General features: G+C 41.6%; 2 protein-coding genes across 8 annotated transcripts; one reads left to right on the top strand and one right to left on the bottom strand.

Annotated features, from left to right (window-relative positions):
• The first annotated feature begins 4203 nt into the window (after positions 1-4203).
• LOC110500488 (dehydrogenase/reductase 4) lies at positions 4204-7869 on the top strand. Of its 6 annotated transcripts, none has more exons than XM_021577880.3 (9): positions 4204-4447; positions 5193-5335; positions 5629-5806; positions 5979-6080; positions 6451-6521; positions 6591-6642; positions 6747-6881; positions 7034-7089; positions 7388-7869. In XM_021577880.3, exons 2-9 carry the CDS (start codon positions 5196-5198, stop codon positions 7500-7502), a joined length of 849 nt encoding a protein of 282 aa, XP_021433555.2. In that variant the 5' UTR covers positions 4204-4447; positions 5193-5195; the 3' UTR covers positions 7503-7869. The 6 variants fall into 6 exon arrangements, 3 of the variants coding, with proteins under 3 accessions (XP_021433555.2, XP_090070689.1, XP_090070688.1); XR_016490318.1 differs by having other exon boundaries at positions 4213-4447; positions 7002-7089; XM_090214563.1 differs by having other exon boundaries at positions 4227-4447; positions 5216-5335.
• A 69-nt stretch (positions 7870-7938) lies between these two features.
• On the bottom strand, positions 7939-12808 carry tinf2 (uncharacterized). Of its 2 annotated transcripts, none has more exons than XM_021577877.3 (9): positions 12441-12808; positions 11639-11841; positions 11288-11386; positions 11026-11121; positions 10607-10841; positions 9715-10486; positions 9342-9409; positions 9105-9190; positions 7939-8821 (listed from the first exon to the last, which is right to left on the bottom strand). In XM_021577877.3, the coding sequence occupies exons 1-9, from the start codon at positions 12466-12468 to the stop codon at positions 8636-8638; spliced, it is 1773 nt and encodes a 590-aa protein (XP_021433552.2). In that variant the 5' UTR covers positions 12469-12808; the 3' UTR covers positions 7939-8635. The 2 variants fall into 2 exon arrangements, with proteins under 2 accessions (XP_021433552.2, XP_021433554.1); XM_021577879.3 differs by having other exon boundaries at positions 7939-8813; positions 12441-12793.
• Positions 12809-14134: the final 1326 nt, after the last annotated feature.

Raw genomic sequence — 14134 nt, 5'->3', positions numbered from 1 at the left:
CCTGGCCCAAGGGGTGGGTCACGCGCCAAGGGGGGAGATGGTAAGACTAATATCTGACACCTGGTGTTGTCCAAATCTGATTGAAAGTTGCAAAACACACATGTTAAATGTACTACATGCATGCAATACAACACTGGTTACGGTACCCCCCTGAAACCAGGGAAATTTCCAGTGCCGGCCGGCCCGTTCACCCATTTAGCTATGGAAAGACAGAAAGAGATACTGGTAATAACTGACCGCTTTACCAGGTGGGTCAAAGCATTTCCAACCTTGCACTGTGATGCCAAAACAGTAGTGAAACGTCTGGTAAGGGAAATTATTCCTAGATTTGTTATTCCAGAATTTCTTTCTGCAGACAATGACACCCATTTCACAGGAGATGTGGTTGCACAGGTGGCTGGCCAATTGGGGATAGATCTGTATCTACCACCCACTGTCATGCTGGAATAAAGGATTTGGAGACAAACGCAGGAATGGGTAAACCTTGTTACACGATACGGGACGATACCTGTAATACACAATATATAAAACACGCAGCATAACAGCTGCACCAACGCATACAGTTGATGTCGGAAGTTTATATACACCTTAGCCAAATACATTTAAACTCATTTAAACATTTAAACCAAGTAAAAATTCAGTGTTTTAGGTCAGTTAGGATCACTTTATTTTAAGAATGTGAAATGTCAGAATAATTGTATAGAGAATGATTTATTTCAGCTTTTATTTCTTTCATCACATTCCCAGTGGGTCAGATGTTTACATACACTCAATTAGTATTTGGTAGCATTGCCTTTAAATTGTTTAACTTGGGCCAAACGTTTCGAGTAGCCTTCCACAAGCTTCCCACAATACATTGGGTGAATTTTGGTCCATTCCTCCTGACAGAGCTGGTGTAACTGAGTCAGGTTTGGAGGCCTCCTTGCTCGCGCACACATTTTCAGTTCAGCCCACACATTTTCTATAGGATTGAGGTCAGGGCTTTGTGATGGCCACTCCAATACCTTGACTTTGTTGTCCTTAAGCCCTTTTGCCACAAGTTTGGAAGTATGCTTGGGGTCATTGTCCATTTGGAAGATCCATTTGTGACCAAGCTTTAACTTCCTGAGAGATGTCTTGAGATGTTGCTTCAATATATCCACATAATTTTCCTACCTCATGATGCCATCTATTTTATGAAGTGCACCAGTCCCTGCCGTAGCAAAGCACAACATAATGCTTCCACCCCAGTGCTTCACGGTTGGGATGGTGATCTTCAGCTTGCAAGCCTCCCCTTTCCCTCCAAACATAAAGATGGTCATTATGGCCAAACAGTTCTCTTTTTGTTTCATCAGACCAGAGGACATTTCTCCAAAAAGTACGATCTTTGTCCCCATGTGCAGTTGTTAACCGTAGTCTGGCTTTTATATGGTGGTTTTGGAGCAGTTGCTTCTTCTTTGCTGAGTGGCCTTTCAGGTTATGTCGATATAGGACTCGTTTTACTGTGGATGTACCTGTTTCCTTCAGCATCTTCATAAAGTACTTTGCTGTTGTTCTGGGATTGATTTGCACTTGTCACACCAAATACATTCATCTCTAGGAGACAGAATGCGTCTCCTTCCTGAGCGGTATGACGGCTGCTTGGTCCCATGGTGTTTATACTTGCGTACTATTGTTTGTACAGATGAACGTGGTACCTTCAGGCATTTGGAAATTGCTCCCAAGGATGAACCAGACGTGTGGTCTACAATTTGTTTTCTGAGGTCTTGGCTGATTTCTTTTGATTTTCCCATGATGTCAAGCAAAGAGGCACTGAGTTTGAAGGTAAATCAATCCCATTTTTCCCATGATGTCAAGCAAAGAGGCACTGAGTTTGAAGGTAGGCCTTGAAATACATCCACAGGTACACCTTCAATTGACTCAAATGATGTCAATTAGCCTAACAGAAGCTTCTAAAGCCATGACATCATTTTCTGGAATTTTCCAAGCTCTAGCGACGAGCAATCCCGTATCCGGGAGCGTAATCATAGCCTCAAGTGCATTACCATAACGCAACGTTTCCTATTCATGAAAATCGCAAATGAAATGAAATAAATATATTGAAACACAAGCTTAACAACACTGTCATCTCAGATTTTCAAAATATGCTTTTTAGCCAAAGCTACACAAGCATTTGTGTAAGAGTATTGATAGACTAGCATAGCATTAAAGGCACAGTCAACTTAGTGTATGTCAACTGCTGACCCACTGGAATTGTGATACAGTGAATTATAAGTGAAATAATCTGTCTAAACAATTATTGGAAAAATGACTTGTGTCATGCACACAGTAGATTTCCTAACCGACTTGCCAAAAACTATAGTTTGTTAACAAGAAATTTGTGGAGTGGTTGAAAAACGATAATGACTCCAACATAAGCGTATGTAAACTTCTGACTTCAACTGTATATATACAGTACCAGTCAAAAGTTTTAGAACACCTACTCATTCAAGGGTTTTTCTTTATTTTTACTGTTTTCTACATTGTAGAATAATAGTGAAGACATCAACACTCTGAAATAACACATATGGAATCATGTAGTAACCAAAAAAGTCTTAAACAAATCAAAATATATTTTATATTTGAGATTCTTCAAAGTAGCCACCCGTTGCCTTGATGACAGCTTTGCACACTTTTGGCATTCTATCAACCAGCTTCATGAGGTAGTCACCTGGAATGCATTTAAAGGAACAGGTGTGCCTTGTTAAAAGTTTATTTGTGGAATTAATTTTCTTAATGCATTTGAGACAATCGGTTGCGTTATGACAAAGGAGGGGTGGTAACAAAATATAGCCCTATTTGGTAAAAGACCAAGTCCATATTATGGCAAGAACAGTTCAAATAAGCAAAGAGAAACGACAGTCCATCATTACTTTAAGACATGAAGGTTAGGCAATCTGGAAAAAATCAATAACTTTCAAGGTTTCTTCAAGTGCAGTGACAAACACCATCAAGCGCTATGATGAAACTAGATCTCATGAGGACCACCACAGGAAAGGAAGACCCAGAGTTACTTCTGCTGCAGAGGATAAGTTAATTAGAGTTAACTGCACCTCAGATTGCCGTGCCACCCTGTGTCTTTGTGTATGCAGGGTAGGTGAACAGATGATCTCTGCATGTGTGGTCCCACCGTTAAGCATGGAGGTGTGATGGTGTTGGGGTACTTTGCTGCTAACAGTGTCAGTGGTTTATTTTGAATTCAAGGCACACTTAACCAGCATGGGTACCACAACATCGATACGCCATCCCATCTGGTTTACGCTTAGTGGGACTGAGCTGGTTTGCGATGAGTTGGACCTCAGATTGAAGGAAAATCAGCATATGTGGGAACTGCTTCAAGACTGCTGAAAAGGCATTCCAGGTGAAGCTGGTTGAGAGAATGCCAAGAGTGTGGAAAGCTGTCATCAAGACAAAGCATGGCTACTATGAAGAATCTAAAATATAAAATATATTTTGATGAACCCTTTTTTGGTTACTACATGATTGTATATGTGTTATTTCATCATTTTGATGTCTTCACTATTATTTTACAATGTAGAAAATAGTACAAATAAAGAAAACCCCTTGAATGTGTAGGCGTGTCCAAACTTTTGACTGGTACTGTATATATATAATTGTTTACATTGAATTTAGCATAATGATTATGGCTTCATATGGCAGGAAAAAGCTGTTTTCAGTGTTAGAAAAATGCAACATTCTCCAACTTCTGGACTGGTGGCCTACCTCCCCTCTGGACCACACCCAAGCCATCCTCACATACTTTATACTTTGTGCCCCCTCAGATTTTTGGGGTGTATGATGCCACTTGGTCAATAGCGATTTAATGTTATTTTTTAATCATCATTACAAGGATTGGCTAAACAGGAGGAAAACGTCTGGATATATGACAGCAACTATAAGGATTATATCATCAAACAAAATGCTAATTGTTTTGTCCCCAATGCAATGTGTTGACTGCATATTGCTTGTGCTACTACGGCAATATCCGTTACAACAGACAGAGAAGGTTGTAGCCTTCACAATATTATTGGAACGTTCGTTTAAAACGCAGCTGTTCAGAAATATGAGGAAGAGACATAGGATTCATCATCATATCGATCAAATTGGTTGATGGTTCAGAAGAGGGTGAGTAAAGAGATTTCCGAAAGTTTCCAGAGGGGCGGGGGCGAAAACTCCCTTTTTCGTAACATTAGCCTTTTCCCAATGCTAAACTGCCTGAGTAAGACATCTTCAATTATCCATCGTCGTTGGTGTGGCCCATATGCTGCCGTACAGAGGAAAGTACAGGCGCGAGACATATTGATGCAGTTAAATCATCGTTGGAACACCCACTGTAGGACTTTTATTTTGAAAAAGTGCCGGAAACGCTGTATCTCTCGTCTTTAAACTCGTGTTTTCGTCACTGTACTGAACGTACTCATCAACAGAGGTAGATTACTTTTTATTTTTTATATAAACCAACATTATACCCAAACGTTGATTATTGGCTTTTCATGTAGTTCTTGTTGAAGGGAAGGTCATCTCTTTGCATTTTGAATTCAGCACAAACTATAGGCTACTGTAGTCGCGTGCTTGCACAATTCAACTTTCACCTACTTTCATCTCTTCAAGCTCGTCGACTGCTTGACAACTACAATAAGGAAGAACATAAATTCAGTTTAAACACATTTTTTTCCTCCATGATGGATAAAGCAATGCAATAACTAAGGTAGCCGATTAAATCAAATCAAATTTATTTACATAGCCCTTCGAACATCAGCTGATATCTCAAAGTGCTGTACAGAAACCCAGCCTAAAACCCCAAACAGCAAGCAATGCAGGTGTTGAAGCACGTTGGCTAGGAAAAACTCCCTAGAAAGGTCAGAACCTAGGAAGAACCCTAGAGAGGAACCAGGCTATGAGGGGTAGGGCCCAGAGTTTTAAAACTCAACTCCAGGATTTATGATGGAGTTGAGCGGTGCCTAGTGTTTTTATCAAAAACTCCTGATTTCAGCACTCAAAGAATAGGCTGCAATTACACAAGTCACTGCTCAACTCCATCGTAAATCGTGGAGTTGAATGTAGTCTGCTATTACTAAGGGAGCTTGTAAGTAAGACGTTCAGTTGTGTTTTTGCACCCTGAATATGTGAGCCTACTGTATGTGTGTGCATTGAGAAATATTATTTATTTCCAGGTAATGCTGCGGTGTCTTGTTAGCAGGTGCCTTTTGACCAATCCCGTCGCAGGTCAGACAAGAAAGATGTCAGGAGGCAGACTTGCTGGGTCTCAAAGCAGTCTTGCAGGGAAGGTTGCCATAGTCACTGCCTCCACAGATGGGTAAGTAATGGCTGTACCAGCCGTTTTGCTGGGGTTATATTTCATTTGTTTATAGTGAATTGCTCTCCTGCTCTATGTTCCTTAATAGTGATTTCGGGCCACTTGACCTGACCTGGAAATTATATCTGGACAATTAGTTAGCCTATATTGGGTAACTAAGGTATATCTACAGTATAGGGCCCAGCAATTTCCCTGGTTAGGTCATCCTGGCAGGAAAACTCTGGGCCCTACAGTATGTCATGCAAAATATGCATATTTCTCCTACTGACTGGGACTTGTGGCATCTCTTCCAGAATCGGTTTGGCTGCAGCCCAGGCTCTGGGGCAGAGAGGGGCTCACGTCGTGGTGAGTAGCAGACGGCAGTCAAACGTCGACAAGGCCGTGGCACTACTGCAGAGTGAGAAGATACAAGTGACCGGGACGACTTGCAACGTTGGGAATAGTGAAGACAGAGCTAGACTTGTTGACATGGTAAAGAAAACCTCCATACAGTTTGGTCCCATTCTAACGGTTGCATCCAGAGTAAACATCAATTGATAATTCTGGCTTGGCCTTACACAGGTCGATTTAATACATGATCACAGGCATCAGTCATAAGCCTAAACTGAATTTCAGTGTTATTATTTTCTGTTTTGATGTTTAGACAGTGGAAAAGTGTGGGGGTGTGGACATCTTCGTTTCGAACGCTGCAGTCAACCCTTTCTTTGGGAACATTATGGACTCGACAGAAGCAGTCTGGGATAAGGTGTGTGCCTGGCATCCCTATTATCTAGGTCAGTGTTTTTTCATCTGGTTCCTGGCTCACGTTGTGGTGAGTAGCAGACGCCAGTCAAACGTCGACAAGGCCGTGGCTCTACTGCGGAGTTGATGATTTGAATCAGGTTTGTAGTGCTAAGGCAAACACAAAAATGTGAGCCCCTTTGTGTCCCCAGGACCAGGATTAAGAAACACTCATTTGAATAACCAAACACAAAATGCATCAAATAACCATACATTTAGGAAGATATAGTTTCACTTAGTCTGAGAAGGATGATAGCGTATGAGAAAAGTGGTATTTGTCCAAAAAAAAGAGTGTTGCGATATCAGCTGATTTTTATATTGTGCACTTCACACAGATCCTGGATGTGAATGTAAAGTCGGCCTTTCTTATGACCCAACTGGTGGTGCCTCATATGGAGAAGAGGGGGTAAGAGAGAGAACGAGGAATAGAAAGTTAGGAAAGTGTTTTGTGAGCTATAACTTATCTGTTTTCCAGGGGTGGGAGTGTTGTGTTTGTGTCCTCTGTCGCTGGGTACCAGCCTATGCAGGTAAGTTCTTCTGATTTGACCTCTAAATTCCTCTTGGTTTGATCATTAGATCAATTTGCATTGTTATGGAGAATTCTTACTTTCTTTGACCTCCCCACCACCAGGCACTGGGCCCTTACAGCGTGAGTAAGACAGCTCTGTTGGGACTAACCAGAGCCCTGGCCCCTGAACTGGCCCAGAGCCACATCCGGGTCAACTGTGTGGCCCCTGGTGTCATTAAGACCCCCTTCAGCCAAGCAGTGAGGACCCCCTCCCTTTCTATTCTGTCATCTTTACCTGTGTACCCTTTTCACTTCACCTACCCTCCTTACCCTTCCTGTCACACCGTTATCCTTTGTTTCCCTCTATAATTCATACAGAGAAGGGAGTTTTGACGATTCTGTGTTCTCAGTTGTGGCAGGACGAAGACGTTGTGGACGAGTTCAAGAAGCAGCTTAGCATTAAAAGGTTGCCTTCAACTTCATACTTGGTTGTATCATTTAGGGTACAATCTTACCCTCGAGTGTTATTGTTTTTGTGATGTGTGGCCACAAGTGCCTCATTGTGACTGAATTGGGAGAAGTTGTGACATGGTCTGTGTTTGATTACTGATTTATTTTAGTGGCGTACACCATGAAGTAATGACACTATTCATCAAGTACAAAATGAAATGCATAATCGTAGCATGTACAACTACCACCTTGTCACATAAGGTTATTTCATACAACAACAAAAAAATACATCCATTCTTGTAATATTCTCCCAGGTTTGGAAAGCCAGAGGAGATCGGTGGAGTAATCGCCTTCCTGTGCTCTAAGGATGCGTCTTACATCACTGGAGAGACGATAACTGTGACTGGAGGGATGAGCTGCAGACTGTGAGGCTGATTGACTGGAAAGTGTTAATAGAATCTGGCAACACTCAACGGAAACAATGCTTTTGTAATATAATGGACTGTAAAACAGGAAGATTCACTATACATTTCAGTCATTTCTTTCTCTCAAAATCAAATGACACGAAGCCAGGAAGCGATGGGGAAGTGGACAGTCGCCACCACTGACATTCTTTCTGGGTATGTTTTCCAGTGGGCACTATACAGTGCAGTCAGTTAGTAAAAAACATGCCGTTTATTTGTTAAGCTTTTAAAGCTCCGTCACAGCACATTGTAAGCATTTGAGCTCACAAGCAGTGTCCAAACTCAGGCCAGTTTATACCTACATTGCCTTAATAAAAAGGACTACACTGCTATTCATGTTTTGGATTATTGTACTTCATTAATAGAACTACACGATAATTAGTGAAACCAAGAGAAGTGTGTATAAAAGATAGCCAAAACAGTTTAATACTTTGTAGTTTACACAGTAATAAAAAGACATTGAATGTTTAAAAGGTATTACTTTACTACTTGACAGATGCTTAATTTACATTTAATTCATGACAATCTTTAATGACATTATAGCTTAAACAGTTATTAGAATAGTTATGAAAAGTCTGACAAGATACAAAAGTACACATTAAAACCCCACTCATTTACAGAGAATTGACAATACTTGATTGAAAAATACGTTAAAAATATTTTCTCCAAGTTGTTATCACAACCAGGCATCAGAATCTGAAGATATTGAGCTGAAATAATCCATTGAACTCTTGACAATTACCTAAATTGTCAGCCAATATGAGAAAGCTCTTGCCTCAGTTATCGCAGCCATCAACGTCTGAAGATATAAGTATGACCCCTAAAAGAAAATGTGTTGGGACATCTGAACTCCTGACAATGACAGCACACAGGCTGTAAGTATTGGTGACATAGGTTAATCCTCTTGATTTCAAAATAAAAGTCACAGGTTTTTAAATAAAGCTTATTGCAAAGTGATTCAGATACAAAGAATCCTAAAACTGCCAATCATTCACTTTTACAACCATGGTTGTGTTCAGTTGGCCAAACTGTAGCAAAATGTTTTTGCAGTAAGAAACATGTTCCTATTGGAAAAGTTCAGATGGTACCCTTCCTGTTTCAAAATTCATATTTTGCTCCCTGTGGATGGTGAAAGGATTTTGCCGTACGTCTGTGAATTATTGAGTGTGTAATCTGTGTCCGTTGCCGAGAAACAGCAGGTCGGGCCAGGCTGGGCTTCCAGAACTCCCTGAGGGTGGGTACATAGGTGTCGTGCTTGGTCCTATAGTAGCGCTTCCTAAACAGCTAGAAGAGACAGAGCACATTAGAAAGACAAGGTAGTAGTCCATTTTATTATCCCACAATGTGAAATTTGTTTGTGGTCATTTTAAAAAGACATGCCAAACATGATAGCAACAGTAGGGTCTCAGTAAGGAGGAAACATTTTGAAACAGAAATAGAACCTTTACTTTTTTTTGTGGTCTTCTGATGCAAAATGTTTTGTTACGATGTAACCTACTGAACATGAGGGGAGAACTAAAGGTGCATCTCGATATTCTAAAGTAACTTCAACAGGATCAATTCTTACCCTGCCTTTGAAATTCTTTGTCGCTTCATCCTCTGAATCTCCTATGATGTCATCATTGTCACTGGTTACTGGTGAGGTCAGTATTTCTAGATGGAAAAACACAAGGCTTAAAATAACAAATCTAAGAGTGTTACTAGGTTACCGTTGCACTGTAAACTAATTCATAAACAGTACAATGAGTTCATGCTCACAGAAATGATCAAACATTTATTATCTTTTAGGGGGTGGGGAGATTACCTGTGCTTCTTCTCATTTGAGGCAGAGGAACAATGGAGGGAGAGCTAACTGAAGGAAGCACACAGTTCCTGAAAAATGGGAGGTGTAACAATGAGTAAATGTCATACATTTCTGTTCGTATTGATAACGATTTATATTGTAAAAAGATTATGGCTCTAGTTTTAAGTATTAGTACTAGTAGTATTTTACTAGTTTAGTTGCCAGATCTGTTTGTGCTTTAATCAATTCCACAATTGTTTGTTGTCATTCCATGTATGAAATAACAATGAACAACAGCGGAGTTGGCTAAAGAAACCACAGCCAGATCTGGCACCCAGGCTAGCATAAAAAAGTAGTCTTGGTTGGTTAATTAATCAGCACCAGACTCTCTTACTCTTTGTCAGCTAATGCTGGAAGCACCACATCTAGGGTCAACGAGCTGTCATTCAACTTCCGTTGCTGGGTCGAAGGAAGCCGACGCACAGTTATCGTCAGACTCTTGTTCTGTCCCCATGGAGATCTACCTGCTGTTGGTGTCTCGTTGCTGCAAGAAGGACTGTGAGGTTGTGACCTCACATGTGCAATGATGTCTGTGGAAGTCAGTCGGGGGATGAGCACTCTGGGTTGGTTAAGCAGACAGGATGTGATGTAAGAGCAGAGGTGCTGGTCTTCCGGAACCTTGAGGCCTGCAATCCCCAACTGATCCAAACAGTCCCTTCGAAGGTCCCTCTCAGTCTCTTCATCTGTATCACTCATCAAATCCTTCTCTTCACTCCTCCTCTTCCTCCCTCTTCTCACGACTATCACCTCCTCGTCCTCTTCAGATTCCACCTCAGTATATTTTGTCCTTGCCGTTGACTCGGCTTTCTTCTCCACTTCTCTTGAATCCGATTGGATAGTAACGTCTTCCTTGCAAGTTCTTGGCCTGTTATTGGCTGAAGCCATGACTGGCAGGTCTTCGTTGCAAATCCCACCTATCACAGGCGTGATGGGCAATGACCTGTTTTGTGTCTGTCTGTGATTGGTCAATGGGGTTAAAGACTGAGGGTTTGGGGTGGAAACAAAGGCAGGCTTAGATCCTGATTGTTCGCTTTGCTGAGCTCTTCCAGAGGGAGGGAGAGATAGGGATGAGAGGATAGAGTCGCCCATACAGGGAGGAAGAGAAGCTGAAAGGAGATAACAGACTGATGAGGTTAGCTGATACATTAAACACCTAACCAGGTGTTGTGAGCTATTGCTGGTGACGCCAACGTAGTCGGCCTGGAACGCGCCCCATGTAGACCCACCTGCCAAATCCAGGTGACCCAGGCAGATCTGGTGCTGGAGCAGGGTCCTCAGGAGCTGTGGTTGAGAGGCAGCCTTCGCACACTCCTCTAGGACCGGAGGGGCAGCAGTGAGCCAGGACACCGTCTGAGCCAGGTTAGGCACGGGGAGAAGTTGGTTCAGTCTGAGCAGGAACTCCCACAACAGTTTCTCCAGTTCCTGGTCAAACTGAGGGCCATACTCTGAAGGAAACTCCTCCTGAAGGGAAGACGAGAGAAGAGTGAGGTGGGGGGGAGAAAGAGAGAAAGGGACAAACATGCGTGAGAAAAAAATAGGGGGAGAGAAAGAGGGGGGGGGGGGGCAGTTCCTAATTTGATGGTCTCTCAATAAAAGCTGTTCATTTAAACATTGATACATTGCATCTGGGAGGAGGCAGTTTCACCATGTAGAACAGTGCTCTCTCTGTGGGGTCTCTCAGGAGGACTTCCACCAGGCCATGCAAGTTGGTGACTGCGGTCTCAATCTTCACATCCTTCTTCTGCAACATAGGCATGCAAAAACATAACTTACAGCAAACATACTGTATTTCTCACAAAATGACTGGGGAAAATGTGTTAAAAAGGTGATAAAGGCCCATTCAAATACCACACTTGTGGTACAGAGAATTGTTGATTTAGAGGGGTCCGTATTTGACTGTCACTCACCAGTGCAGAGGAAGGAGTGAGGGCATGGATCCTGTCCAGCTGGGGAAGGATAACCGCTGGATCTGGTGGGTCCAGGCCATGACACACTTCTAAGATCAGCTATAAACAACCAGAGCCGTGAAAATGAGGGACTGAACAGAGATAGACAACAGCTCATACAGTGGAAGCACATACTGTATACATACAAGGTTGTATTCATTAGGACACACCATAGTAAAAGAAAACAAAATTGAGTCTCTTATAGGACAAGTTGAGATAGTCCCACAATGTTTGTTTGTTTTCTTCCGTCAGGTGCCAAATTAACACAACCCTTTTTCACTACAACATAACTGTCCCAAAAGTCTCACCCACCCGTGCTCTCAGCCCCAGAGCCAGCTTGGCCTGGTGTCTAGATGTGAGCAAGCCAGGGACTGTCTCACAGGTTGACGTCACAAACTCCTCCAGCGTCCCATAATGCATCACATCGCGTTCCTTTATCACCTTCCACATGGCGGCAGAGACCAGCCGGAGAGGAGGGGCTAGGAGGCGTAAGGAAGATAAGGGGAGGGAGATGTCTGAGGGGGAAAGAGAGGAATGAGTGACTGGCTGTTCTTTAAGTAATTCCTTGATTACTGAGCAGAACTTATTTTAGTTAAAATGTGTTTGATATGATATCAATGACTCATTGTTACAATTGTTTATTGGAATTACAATTCTACTCAAAAACAACATATTACTGACAACTTCCTACCAGAGTAACCACACAAATATCAATACAAACAATATTGGGCAAAATGATACAAATGTAAGTAGTTGTTAGTAACCATTTACTACAAGCCCTTAGCCAAGCGAACGTTAATGGTTGATGACACCAGAATTTATTGACTGGGTTGTAAAACTGTCTGGCAACTGTCAATGTCACTGATTTTACACTGACTAGCGGTCTTGTTTTACGAGACTAATTACTACTGGTATAAGAGATGGTTGAACAAGCTAGTATGGCAACCACCGCAGGGTTTGGATTGTTCTGAACTGATTAAAGTAATTTAGCCCGCCACGGCAGTTAGTTATGCCGTGTCTTCACTGTCAATGGTTGCTAACTACTGCTACTAGTTCACTAGTGTCAATGCAAAGAGAAAACAGTTAGAAACCAAATATAATCAAAGGTAATTACCCATTTCAGTTAACTTCTTAGTTGCCATATCGTCCAGTCCGAATTTAGGCAAAGTTAGCTCGATTTCTTTAGCTGGGATAGTTAACGTTGTATGCTAACAACGTTAGCTAACTAACAAAGTGCTTATTCTGAGATTGTTGGATATTGTTAACGACGAGGTTACAATAACAGTGACTAACTAGCTATACAAACTGAAAATATGCAACTCTTGAAGTTCTGTATCTACTACACTGACTTTGAAAGTTTGGACATTTTAAGAAGAAAAACAATCTGTGTTCTTTTATATCTCAATCACCATGTCTTCTCCCGCCTTGTCCAGGACACTTTCCTTTCAGGATGTGACGTAATGTGATGGCTCTCGCAGTAGTAATGCCGCGTTCAAAACAACTGGGAACTCAATTCCATTTAAATTGAAGGGGATTTCTTGGCATGGTAAACATATGTTTACATTGCCATAACAAGTGAAATAGAGAATAAACTAAAGTGAAATGAACAATAACAAATTAACAGTAAACATTACACTCACAAAAGTTCCAAAATAATAAAGACATTTCAAACGTCATATGTCTGTATACAGTGTTGTAATGATGTGCAAATAATTAAAGTGCAAAAGGGAAATAAATAAACATAAATATAGGTTGTATTTACAATGGTGTTTGTTCTTTAACTGTGATTGCACATTGTGGTATTTCACCCAATAGATATGGGAGTTTATCAAAATTTGAATTTCTTTCAAATTCTTTGTGGGTCTGTAAAACCTTCTCTCTTTACATTGGGGTAGTTCTAATTAGCACTGTGCCATGACAGGGGATGGTTTGTGTGAAAATTGCTTACATTCCCCTCTTTGTAGCAGTCAGCAAATAGTGTCTCTGGATTGTCTTTGAGGAGTTTTTTGTAGTTATTCCTTGCAGGGTTATTTTTAATATCCATGGGGTACTGTATTGATCTCTGGACAGGGATAAGCCATTGGGGCTTCTAAAGCCTCTGCGTTTGGGTGGGGGTGGGGGGCTGTGAAACTCTACTGCTATTGTTGGGCTCAAGAGTGTTCACACTTCTGACTTCACACTGTTCTGTCTGTCCTAGTAGCTTAGTATGCTTATTTACTTAGCTTTATATAACACAATTACCTAGAGATGATTGTCTTTTACTTTTGGGCTTCAGAAGTTGCTTCAGACTGAATTTTGTGTTGGAACGTCATCTGAACGGAAATCTCTGACTTCCAACTTCAGTGCGTTCAAAATAACAGGGAACTCAGAGGAAATTAGCTCTGACTGGGAAAATCAATATTTATTTTGAATATTTATTTAACTACGCAAGTCATTAAGAACAAATTCATATTTCCAATGACGGCCTACACCGGCCAAACCCGGACGACGCTGGGCCAATTGTGCACCGCCCTATGGGACTCCCAATCACGGCCGGTTGTGATACAGCCTGGATTCGAACCAGGGTGTCTGTAGTGACTCCTCTAGCACTGAGACGCAGTGCCTTAGACTGCTGCGCCACTCTGCCATCCAACTCAAGTCTCGTTTTTGAGCTCAGACTTTCCAGCCTGATGATTTTTTGACGTCAATATTTGACCTATTTTTTTCAGAGTTGCCAGTTGTTTTGAACCAGACATAAGGAACGCCATTTGGGTATTTTTCCATGTTCAAAACAACTGGGAACTCAGAAAAATACGAGGTCAAATCATG

The sequence above is a fragment of the Oncorhynchus mykiss genome, chromosome 21 (assembly GCF_057628025.1).
Source record: "Oncorhynchus mykiss isolate SJ-2025 chromosome 21, ASM5762802v1, whole genome shotgun sequence".
In the NCBI taxonomy this organism is placed as follows: domain Eukaryota; kingdom Metazoa; phylum Chordata; class Actinopteri; order Salmoniformes; family Salmonidae; genus Oncorhynchus; species Oncorhynchus mykiss.
The sequence above is the reverse complement of the archived record's forward strand: the minus strand, read 5'-3'. Positions and strand labels throughout refer to the sequence as shown.

Coding starts and splice junctions, on each gene's coding strand:
- LOC110500488 (XM_021577880.3), top strand. CDS start 5,196: ATGCTGCGGTGTCTTGTTAGCAGGTGCCTTTTGACCAATCCCGTCGCA. Junction 6,522..6,590: donor CCTCATATGGAGAAGAGGGG/GTAAGAGAGAGA, acceptor TCTGTTTTCCAG/GGGTGGGAGTGTTGTGTTTG. Junction 7,090..7,387: donor AAGCAGCTTAGCATTAAAAG/GTTGCCTTCAAC, acceptor ATATTCTCCCAG/GTTTGGAAAGCCAGAGGAGA.
- tinf2 (XM_021577877.3), bottom strand. CDS start 12,468: ATGGCAACTAAGAAGTTAACTGAAATGG. Junction 11,387..11,638: donor CTCTGGGGCTGAGAGCACGG/GTGGGTGAGACT, acceptor GGTTGTTTATAG/CTGATCTTAGAAGTGTGTCA. Junction 10,487..10,606: donor GGGTCACCTGGATTTGGCAG/GTGGGTCTACAT, acceptor ATCTCCTTTCAG/CTTCTCTTCCTCCCTGTATG.